The 12,166-nt window shown below is 41.6% G+C and overlaps 1 protein-coding gene across 1 annotated transcript in view; it reads left to right on the top strand.

Annotated features, from left to right (window-relative positions):
* Positions 1 to 516: 516 nt before the first annotated feature.
* Positions 517 to 12,166, top strand: part of INO80C (INO80 complex subunit C) — a 30,513-nt gene continuing 18,863 nt past the window's right edge. The window contains 3 exon segments of the mRNA XM_042048889.1: positions 517 to 843; positions 846 to 923; positions 925 to 1,077. Coding sequence (XP_041904823.1) covers positions 532 to 843; positions 846 to 923; positions 925 to 1,077 — 543 coding nt within the window. The 5' untranslated portion in view covers positions 517 to 531.

The following is a 12,166-nucleotide window of genomic DNA, read 5'->3' on the forward strand; positions in this document are numbered from 1 at the left end:
AATGCCTGACCATCCAAACAGTGAATTTTTTTTTTTTTTCTAATATCTAATCTGAATCTCTGCTGTCTCATCTTAAGTCCACTTCCTCTGGTCCTCTCACTGCAGTCACGGTGGAAGAGACGGGTTCCATCTCACTGCAGCCTCCTTCCAGGGAGTTGCTGCAGCTCAGCATGGCCGGTCACACTGAGCGCTGGCTCGGCTTGTCAGAGCTCACCACCTGAGAGCTGAAGTGAGCAGTTAAACCCCTCTGCGTATTTTATTGAGACAACTGGAAAAAACCGACACATTTGAGACCCGCACACCATTCTCATCGTATGAAGGCCTTTCACATAAACTTTATCACCCCTTGGGCAGGCTTAAGACAGCGACTGCCCGCAAGCACAGCGCAGTGTTTACACGGAGCACACAGCGCTCCAGCGCTAGCACCAGGCACGGACAGGGCCCCATGTCACAGACTACACCCTGTGTTGAGGTGCTCCCGCACAGCTCCTTACTGCTCACCTCCCAAACGACTGCAAAGGCGTCTGTGCTATGGCTCAGACCCAGCGCCTTTTCCAGTCCCGCTCACCCCCTACGGTGAGAAACCCCACACCTCGACACACTTCACACTTTGCCACCTCCGACGCACAGCGGCTGCCCGGGGCCGAGTCTGCCACCGCAGGCAGGTCTCTGAGAAGGGGCCCGCGACACAGCAGAGCAACGAGGAGGCGGCAGAGCTGCTCCCTACGAGACTCCCCCCCAGACGCGGCTGCTCCGAGCTCGAAGCCTCACAAGCGCCACCCAAGCACCACCCAAGCCCGGCTCGCCCTCAGCGGCCCCGACCAGGCCTGGCCGGGAGTAGCGGGGCCGCGCCGGCAACACTGCGCATGCGCGGCCGCAGCGCCGCCACTGCGGCCGCGGAGGGGGAGCGCTGCGGGCCCGGGCGCGCAGCGGGGCGGCATGGCCAGCCTGGTCCCCGCCGCCGCCGCCTCGTCTCCCGCCGGCGCCGCGTCCCGCAGCAAGAAGCGCCCGGCGAGCCCGGGCACCGGTGGCGGCCCGACCAAGAAAAAGAAGGCGACGGCGCCTGGCGGCTCGCAGGTAATGGTGAGAGGGGGTCGGGCAGCCCGCATGCGCGGTAGTGACCTGCTTTTCCCCGCCCCTTCCCGCCGTGCTGGGAGCGTGTCCCGCACCCCCTCCTACCGGGACTGTCCCGGCTCCCGGGACCCACGGGTATCCCGGGACACGCCGCTGCCGCCCCACGCCCGCCCTTGCCTCCTTCTCTCCCGTCCTGCCCATGGCCGCGCTGGAAGCTGCCGAGCCCGCTGCGGTGTCCCTCGGGCCGGCGGGGCCCTTCAGGGGTCGGGACTCCGACTGTCGGGCCTTCCTTCATCCCGCTGTAGCGTGGAGTTTGTGTCCCCTCCCCTCCATGTGCTCAGCTGGACCGGTGGTGTCGTTCTTCCCGCTTCCCCGGCCGGGTGTGCGGCCGGATGAGGCAAAGCTTAACCAGGATGCCGTGGAAGCTGCGTCTGTGACCACCGAGATACCGTGTGTGGTGACACTTCCTGACCAAGCCGCCCCACAGTTCGCTGTTCCTTGCGCTCGCCTCCAGCAGCAGCTCTGTACTCGAGGTTGTGCCGCGCCTGAGCTCCGTGCGTACCCCCAGAGGCACAAACCTCTGATCCTGCGTGATGCCGACTTCAGTGTGAGGCAGCTGAGCTGTCGCGGAGGAGGCACTGATGCTGGACAGAGCACAATTCAACAGCTGCTAGATCTCCTGTGTGCAGAGCACATGGCCTTCTCTCAGCTGGACTAAGTGCATAGAAGACTTACATATGAAATGAAGATGTAGCCTCAGAGCCTGAGTTTTGGGGAACAGGGTCAATCAGAGAGACAGAAGGGCTATGAATGCGAGTTAGTCCTAAACTCCAACCCTCAATCCCAGCAGGTTGTTCAGCCTCAATTTCTGCATTGTGTGGCACCAGCACCCATCCTCAGTTGATGTCATCTGCCTCCTGATGATGATGTGTACATCACACCACTATACAAATAAGCAATCACTCAAAGCATTCTGTTTCTCATCAGCCTCTTGAGGATGAGGTAGCATCTCATGCTCCAAAATTAAGTCCTGGAAGATGTTCAGAGTCAGTGTGTACATGACATCTGTATAGACTTTAGATGCTGTTATGTCGTAGATTACTTCTTATAGAAAGATTTTGGTAGCTACAGTGGTGAAAAGAGGGTTGGAAAAAATGGCTGTCTCTTCCCTCTAAAAATGATTCTTCTAGTAATACTTCATGAACTATAACAGTAGCATAGCTACAAATGCTCTACTGCCGGTAAGGTTGCTTATTTTCACATGAGCTATCAGATCAGGGGATTATTTATGCATTTTTCAGCAGATCTTCTCTCCAGGCAAATAAAAGCCATTGTGCACACACGAGAGCACAGACACAAACTCTTCCTCATTTGAATGATGCTCTTGTTTTCACCCCATGGTGGTTACATGGTTTCTTTCCTGGCGGGCTTATCCCTAGGACAGGGAGTACACAGGATAGTGCCCAATGTCGCTAACAAACTGCACCGCAACTGTGAAAAATTACTGCCTGACATGATCATGTTTGACAGCTTTCTCAAGGTGTGATAGAGATAATGATCTGGATTTTCCAGCGTGGAGCAGTCTGCTCTGTGCATGTGTGTGTGTGTGTGTGTATGCAGATATAAAGCATTATATATTGATATATAACTTAAATGTGTATAAAATAATTTATATTTTAAAAACTTCCCCACACCCTTCAGCCTCTAAAACTGTTTTCCAAAGTTCACACCAAACTTAAGCTTGTGGACAGCTTCCAGTGTTATGAGGCAATCCATGATTTCTTACTCAAACTGTGTTTCAATAGTGTGTGATAAACAGTTTTTGTAATTCTTCTCACAAGTGATTTCAGTGGAGAAAGAAGTAATTTCTCAACACTACGTCCAAGTCATTGTACACATTCATTGACTTCAGCAGTGCAGACCAATCCCACAAGGGAAAGAAAAAAATGAGTCTCAGAAAATGTGTAATCTCAGGAATGGGTCAAGAAACAGCTCATTCTAGCTATCTCATTCAATGTTGCTGAGCAGCTCTGGAGCAAGGCAGTTCAAACAAATGAAATGAAGGCTTTGCATGTTTTGAGTTAAAAATGTTGATGATGCCATAGCTCAGCAAAATATATTGTGCCATAGCTCAGCATTAAATGGCTTCTAAACTGACGTTATTTCTTTGGTTAAGTAGCAAACTGCAGGTAAGAAAATCCCTACTGGGAGGTTTAAAACTACCTGCAGGAGTCAGCTTGGGATCTGGGGACCCTGCCTGTTGTATTAACTAGTAACTTCTGCTGAGAACCTTGTGCTAGCCTACATGAAAACACACTTCACATTGTGCCAACTGTGAACATCCCCACATCTCTGATTCCATCTTTGTGAAATTAAACAAAAAGGGATTTTTGTTAGTTCTGCAAAGTGTATACTTAGTTCTTCTTTCATATGCTCTATGTCAGAAGCAGCTGTCACAATGCTCACCCTGAAAATCATGCTGGTCTGGTAAAACTGTAAATTTCAAAAATGGGTTCATTTTTTATATAACAAATTTGGTTAAGCGTAGCAATGTAATCAACTAGTTTGAGTAACTGTGTATATCCTACAGGAAGGCAGAATTATCACAGAGCATACACATTTTTATAAACCCCGTTTTGATTTTGTTTCTCCAATATGTGAATTGCCACTTTCTCTAAAATACACCTTAGGAACATTACCAAAAAACATTCTTCATTTTTTTTTAGAGCATGGTGCTAATAACACCAAGGTCGCAGGTTCAATCTCCATATGGGCCATTCACTTGAGATCTGGAATTGATGATCCTTGTCTGTCCCTTCCAACCCAGAACATTCTGTGTGATTTGTGTGAGCTACCAACCCAAAGGTATTGAGTCATGTTTGTTTTGGAAGCACATTGCTCATAGGGCTTGTCAGCCATGTCTGTAGAAGGAGACACATGCTTTTTGGACATAATGCCTGTATTTACCAAACGTAGTATTAAAAGTGACTTTACAGGAAAGCGTGATTGCAGATTGATTACTTCACTTCCACTAACATTACGCAATTATTCCTCCCATGCTGTTGTGCCACTGAAAAATGCCTCAGCCTTTGTGGCAGCCATGTTGAGGATTATTATGTATATTAAATGGTAACATTAATGTGTCAAAACCAATGCTGTGTAGTGATTTACACAGCACCGTTCCCTCAGATGTCCCTGCCCAGTGGTTCCCAGGAGCTGCTGTGCTGATTCAGCTCCATCGCTGGCTGTTGTTCAGACTTGTTTCCAGGTCTCATGTCTCATTAATTACTATCACTTAACCTGGGATAGAATCTTTGATACTGATCTTAAAATGCCACCAGTTGCTCTACCTTAATGTTCACACCATTTTTTTTATAAATTATACCTCAACGGGAAGCTTTCAAAAGAGTATATTTTAGATCAGGGTGTAAGTAATGAAGTAAAATGCTTTTCCATGACAGCTAACAAGCTTTAAAGATAAAATTTGCAGTAAGATAGGAGAATGTTTTGGGAAAAATGTCTCTGATTTTGTCATAGGACAGTTAAAGAGAGAAAATATGCTAAATATTATGGTAAATCTAAATTTGCTTACATTATTTGTGAAATAACTTCAGACTTAACCTGGTGAAGTATTTATATTGATTTTATCTATAATTATTATTATTGCAGCAGTACTACTGGTATGTCGACTTAACGCTTTCTGTATTTCTCATTCTATGCTTAAAAGCAAAAACTATACAACGTTAAAAAATAAAATCAAAATGGTTTAAAGTTACCATTGCCTTAAACTCCTCTAATGCACAACATGAAAATAAATGGAATGACTCTGATACAGTTAGAGCTCCATTTTTATTTTAGATGTATCTATATTATGATGTTTTTATATCATAAACTGAAGATCATCAGATTTCACAGTTCTGATAGGCAGCTGTAAGTTCAACAGGTGGACCTAAATATATACATATTAACATGGTTACTGTTATGTACTCAAAAGCTGGCCACTAAAGGCAGGAAGCTTATACTAGTAAATAAACAGCACAGAATCTGACCCTAAACATCAGTAAATTTAATCAATTCTTTTTTTACGCTATTTTACCAAGCCTAGCACTCATAGTAGGAAACCATCAAATTAATTTAAAAATAACTTTGTTTTAAAGAGCCCATTTGATCTGGCTGTAATTTCTTGAAAATCAAGGTTAGGGTGGCTGAGTTTAACTACAGAATCAGCAAGCCCCACTACAGCTGCTGAGCTGAGCTGCTGCTGTCATCATGTTCTGGGTCAACATCCTAGAGGACCTCCTCCAGTGTGGTGCAGTGTAACAACTTTCTGAGCTGAATTAAAAATTACCTACTTACCACTTCAGACCGTGTTTACTCCAATCAGTATAATACCAAACTTATTCTAATTATTTTAATACCATTCTGTATTAGACTTTCTGCTACAGAAAGGCATGATTCTCCTTTGTCGTTAGAAATTTAAAAAACAAGTAGCGTTTCTCACCAATCCATCTGCCCTGCAAGACAGAAGGAACCTGACATGCCAGGATAGGAAGGCGATATAAGTACATATCTGTTTGCCAGATTATTAAAAAGCTATCATGTCATTATGCTCTAGACTACACTTTTAGTCTTAAAACTTCTCTCATCCTGTAAGATTATGACAGTAACTGAGAACATATGAATTTAACCAATGAAGCAGTTCCAGTCTGAAACTACTGCTTGCCTGGAATGGTATCTTTAAAAGATACAGTGTGTTCCCACGGGATGTTAATTCAAACCTAATTAAATTGATTTAAATGACACTTCCATTGGATAAAATATAGATACCATGATACACTGCAGGTGATTGCTGGTTACTGATAAAAACTGCTAAGGTGAGCTCTTTGAGTTCAGCCACTTGCACAATTGTACCAAACCCTACCCAAGAGTTTTGGCTCTTACAAAACCAGCAGCCAGTTCAAAACAGATTGTCGTGTCTTAACAAGAGTTTTAGCAGGTAGCATTTCAATTGGCAGCACTGTGCCACACATATTCACATACTCTGGCATCACAGTGCATGTCACCAGACCACAGAGGACTGAAAATCCTCCAGACCTGCAGTTCTCTGAATTAAGCTCTCAGAGGGTCACTGCTTACGTCTCCTAATCCTTTCAGACTCTGCACCACAAAGATACTTTCTGCAACAAAGCTGATAGTGAATAGCTGGAATACACTTCCCAAAATACATCTTGTTTTCAGGCAGTCATCTAAGGAGAATTGGGATTATCCTGAAGCGCCAGTTTTTGTCACTTGCACATTTGAAGTTAAATCTGTTAAAGAACCAGAATCCCTCCAGTCCCTGATGGGGAAAAATGGTAATTAAAAGACAATAAGCAGATTTTCTACAGAAATATGGCAAAATTTATGTGTGTTTTAAGCTCAGCTTTATTTTAAAAAGGGAATTGCTTTTATAAAGCAATCTAGGTTAAAATGGAAACTGTCAAAACAGAGCTAAGAATTAACTTTCCTTGACATTTATCACATTTTGAAGGCTTCAGATGATCTGTAATCGTAAAAGTATGTGAATTTCTAAAGCAGACTATGCCAATCTTAGAGAATTACCTACCTCCCCCAACCAAATGGGAATAGATTTTAGATTTATAGTAAACACAGATGTGTTATGTTGAAGAAAGGCAAAAGCATATGTCTGTTGGCTCTTACTATGGGCATTAGTATGCTGGTGTCATGGGGGTTTTACCCTTCTCCACTTATGCTAGCAGACAATTTTAATCTTTCCTTTAGCTAACAGAAAATGGAGTCTTACTGTGATCACACCTAATTTCAGGATTCATAATAAACATGCAGGAAATTTAGGAGATTTAATAAAGGTGGTTTGCCACTTCTATCATAAGGAGATAAAATAGGAAGGGTTATTTTTTTGAAAGAGAAAGAGCAATCTAAAACACCTCATACATGTACTTTAGCATGACATTTTTTCTGAGAGGTAGTACTCCTAAAAGGTGATCTCAGAATCCAGTTAGTGCTGTAAAAGATTCAGATTAACACAAGAAAATTTCCAATAACTTGACTGTCTAGATATTGCAGATTTGAAGAGTTGTCAGACTGTTTTTCACATTTTTCTAAAGTGCAATAATTGTATTTGGTAGTAAGTTCAATTCTTGCTGTAGCAAGGCATTGATAGTTATATCAATTATATATTATATCCATTTATAGCAATGTGTTCATTTTGGATTAGAAAGGCTAATAGAAATATTAATTTTTTAGCCAGGAAGGGTTGTGAACATATTTTTCAAACATTCCAAGAAAACAGGATGGAGAGATTGGCTGTTTATTTAAGCCTGCAGAAAGCCGTAAAAGCTGTGACGCTCCGTGTTATGAAGTATGCCAGGACCTGACACAAGAATCCGTGAGCAGCGTGTCTTGCCTCATTGCAAAGCACACCTGCAACTTTAAGAGGCTCAATTAGGCAAATGTATTAGTTTCTCATTATCAGAGTCTCAGTCTCCTCCTACCTTCTTCCCTCTTATCCGCCTCCACAAGTCTCAGCTGCATGCTCCTGCTGCCTGCATCATGCCAGCTTTGGCTCTCCCGAGACCTGTTCCCACTGATAGATGTCAGCAGTCAGGACTTGCCAAACTTCCCTCTCCTGGAAGCTGCATTGTCTCCTGCTGCTCTGGTGAACTGGACTGATTCACAGCAAAGTCTAACAGCTGTGGGGTGTAGCACAAGGAAGAGGCACTATCACGTGGCAAGAAAAACCACTTTTCCACTACGAGCAACCTATTTCATGAGCTTACATACACTTAATTCCAGATTTCATTAGTTGACTGTAACAGACTAAATGAAGTGCTCGATCCAGTGTTCCTGCCTGCAGGAAGGCCTGGAAAGTAACAGCTTCTGCCATCATATTGCTTTTCTGTCAGTCTCTAAGTCCCTTAGCTGATTCTACTAACTCTGAGATGCCACCAAAATAAGCTATCAAGAAATATGGACTAGTCCTAAATTTAGGCGTCTCCTACTTGGGATTCAGAACCATGAACATCTGCCTTTTTGAAAACAGATATTAAATCCTTCTTTTCAGAAGTAGAAGCACACTTACGCACTTACGCACTTGCTTTTTATATCATCTGTCCTTAAAATTGCTTAATCTGTCCTGCACTTGTAGTCACCTGTTCCTGCCACTGTCTGAGGGGATTCAAACCCTCTTTTTCCCAAGCACACCCTAACCACTGGGCTAAAAGCAATTCTGGTATGGTATAGGGAGTGTGGAAAGGTGTTCTCCTCTACAGCCAAGGATGGAGGTTTTCTCTCTGTTCCAAAGAGAAGAAATCCATAGTTTGGTAATGAACATGGTTATCAGAATGGTCTGCTTATGTATTTTAGGTATTTATTTCTGTTACATGTTTTGTCTTATGATAATTTTAATACACAGTTGTGCAAACAGGGATCAGAAATAATTTCCTTTCTAAACTCTAGACAAAAAGTGAAATAGTCATGCCACTTAATAACGTGTTTATGTTATAGTAAAAATGCAATACTGTTAATTCAAGAAACAAATTTGAAATGGATAGAAGGAAACTCTTTTGTGAGTAGTACATACTTATATGTAGCAGAGCCCATCGTTTTGGGAGGGGTGAATATCTGTGGCTACATGTCTTGTAATTGTCCTGCCCAAGGATGTAACTACTGGCTGACTCAGGAAGAAAAACTGTCCTTGCTGATTAAAAGACCCTGCTGTGGATAAGGAGTGTTTTTGAGAATTAAAAGAGAAAAATCCTTCTATAAAGCATTGCAGACTATTGCTGGGATTTACCACATGAAAAGAGACTTTTTAGTACTATATCTGCCTTTTTTTCATTTATTAAACAGAGAAATATGATTTGATCATATGTCCTTAATTTTCAGTAAACACAAAATTCCATGCTTCTGTGTACAACCTACCTAATATGTGTACTACATAAAATCTGATGTAATTAAAAAAGATAGCTCATTTTGCAAACATCCACAGGCCTAGAGGTGAAACCTTCTACAAAGTTTTAACCAACTTAAATGTTTGACTTTTCTGCCCTCGGAGTGTTGACATGCATGTAGCTTTACTTACCCTGGTGTTCATAAGGATGCAGTGTGCTTATCATGACCGCCTTATTTATTGCTTCCTCAGATTTATGCCTTTCTGAGGTAATGAAAGAACAAGAAGAAGGGCAGGAAAGGCTGAGACACCTATGATAGTTTCTGCATAAATTAGACAAGGTTGACAGGTATGGCTAGTGTCACTTAAGTGGTACAGCTGGAAAACTCAAATCAAATTTCAGGTATTTAAGTCTTTTTCCATATTTGAAAGTGAAACAGCAACTTCTCAAGCTAAATATAGAAGTACTGCTTAGAGTTTGGGTAGATATGAATCAAGTAGATCATATCTGAAGAAAAGGTTATTGGCATCTCAGGCGTATAGGGGATGTTCATCAAGCAAAGGAGAATGCGTTGTGAAAACACTCATCATTTAGGATAAAGGAGGAGGGAGTTAAAACCCTCTAGGAAACTGTTTGAAAGTTATGTGCCATAAAAAGTCTTTCTGTTGAGTCTGTGGTGTATTGGCATGCAGTCCATCCAGAAGCTTGTCTTAATTTTCCAGATAAACCAGGTACATTTAATAAAAGATGACTCCTCTGTCTAAAAACTTTGTTACATTTATGCCCTGAAACCATCAGGACTACAGCAAAATACTGCTGAATTGGAACATGCAGAAATTAGGGCAGTAATTAATGTGAGTTATATGACTGCTTATGACCAAAAGAGCTTTTTGTTAATAAAACCAGTATTTTCTATTTTGTAAGATATTGATTTCTAGCCAGGGAGACAAAGAGCTGCACAGAGAGCTGTGCAATCCTGCCCTTGGAAGTGTTTGGGGCCTGCAGGGGCAAAGCCCCAAGAATCTAGTCCAAGGTCAGTTTTGACCCTGCTTTGAGCAGGAGGTGAGCTGGTGGCCTCCTGAGACCCCTTCCAGCCTCAGTGATTGTGTTACTGTGTCAGCTTTCAGATGTCTGAATTGTGTGACTAAGATGGGTGTGTCCCCTAAACAAACAGTCCTACACTAATGTCATGGGCAGGTTCAAACATGAAAATTACCATGAAAATCAATGACTACATTTAGACAGTATTAGTTCTCCTTACACTGTAACAATGTTTATGTTTTAGTAGAACTGCTCTTCCCTTGAAAGGACAGGACAATGTTCTGAGCAAAATAAACTGTTGAAGTCAACAAACTGGAATAGCAGGGCATTTTTCCTTGATGCATGCACAGTGTGTTCAGGCTCCTGAAACCAAAGCAGTAATCTGGAAAGGCCTTTTTCTTTAAGTTGATTGTCTTTATTTACATAGTCTAGAACTAGAAGTGCTAGTTTGAGTCTCACATTAATGACCTTGAACTTTCTCAAGTCAGAAATTCCATTTTCACCTGAATTTTTGTTAAACCTATTTGTTGCAGCCAGATTTACCTTTTTTTTTACAGCTATAGAATTGTCCTTTTTATCCTTGTCCTTTTTTATCTGTCCAAAAGGTATTTTTTTATTAGCTGAATAATTCATTGTGGGAACTGTCTTAAAATAGGATCCTGTTAAACCCACCACAAAGTATTAAAATACTATGTTTCTCTCTCACCTACAGTTGTGGATGTGATACCAAAACATCACTAATTCTAATGTAGTGGAAAAGTCAAGTCTTTTAATAGTTCTGTTCTATTTAGAGTAAAAAAGGCAGTCGGGATAGAAGCATATTTGAACATGCTGAACTGTCTGGCGCTTTTCTGATCTTCTGCAGTTCCTCAACTTCAATATGTGGTATCAGGGTGAAGTGCCACAGAACTTGCATAGCTGAGTAAACAACCACCTACTTGTACAAATGTTTCTGCAGAAATATTTCAGAAATTTGCCTTGAAATTAGCTCTGCAATACAACTCTCTCTTCCCTTTTCCTCCTGAGCTGCCTCAAAATAGCCTACAAGAGATACTTGTATTACCTTATTTTCATCTAAATTAGAATCTGCCATATGTTTATTTTGGTTCAGTTGTCAGGCGTTTTGGTTCATTATCCAGCTAAATGTAGGTATCCATAGAATAATGCACCTACAATTTTGCTGAGTACGGGAGATTGGTGTGCTATTCAAAGCTGGAATGGTTGGTATTGAGTTTATTAGATAAAGGAAAGTGAATGCAGTATTCAGGGCATGTGCAACCAGATTTTTTTTAGTCCCATAATATGAGACAAACAATAAAAATGACAGATTTAGTTTGAAGAATTTTAAAATCTAAGGTATAGTTTCTTCTCTTGTCTTCTTTAAAAGACCTTTGGAGCATCTGATAAAATTACTCCTCTCTGATACATTATGCCTTTGGTAACTTTTTGAAGGTTTGTAGAAAGACTGTTTTTATTCTCAGTTCCTGTAGAAGTGCAATGTTTCATAGATCAGTGTACCTAACCTTTGTCTTTCTGACATGGTGTTTCAGTATGGCAGTCTTAAGTATCTGTACACAAATGGAAAAACTTTCTTCTAAGTAACTTTAGACTGCAATGCACCATGGCAAAAGTAGTGTGGTTAGCAGAAATGAAATAAAACTAGAATTTTTATCTACTTAAAGTGACAAGAAAGACAGAAGCAAGTGCTAAAAGTAAAGTTTCTTTTTCTGTATTGGTTTACCAGGTAGTCCATAACATTTTGAGGGTAAAATTTAGCTATTCTAATTCAAGTGTGTTTTTTCCTCAGCAAAATAGATAGGAGCTCTGAAAGAAAGATACACCCTGTTTTCAGTTGAAACTAATTAATTGCCTTTCCTTGAAGAAATGTTGTTCTGTTTTTCTTTGTTACTCAAGTGTTATTTCCCATCAGAATGGATAATGTTTGACAGAATAAACTACAAGCAGGAAGCAGAGTATATTTTTTTTGGTTTTTTTTAAATTAAATTGCTCTCCCATCAGTCATAGGAGCCGATAACTTTTTACTTCCCTTATCCTTGATTCAGTCACGTGTAGATGAATGGACTTGGATCCTTCTCCTACCTTGGCTGAAGGCTGTTACTCGGCACAGGGATTCTGGTATG

Source organism: Corvus kubaryi, unplaced genomic scaffold (genome assembly GCF_017639235.1).
Source record: "Corvus kubaryi isolate FWS band 111438036 unplaced genomic scaffold, C.kubaryi_AGA036_p1.0 68, whole genome shotgun sequence".
Classification (NCBI taxonomy): domain Eukaryota; kingdom Metazoa; phylum Chordata; class Aves; order Passeriformes; family Corvidae; genus Corvus; species Corvus kubaryi.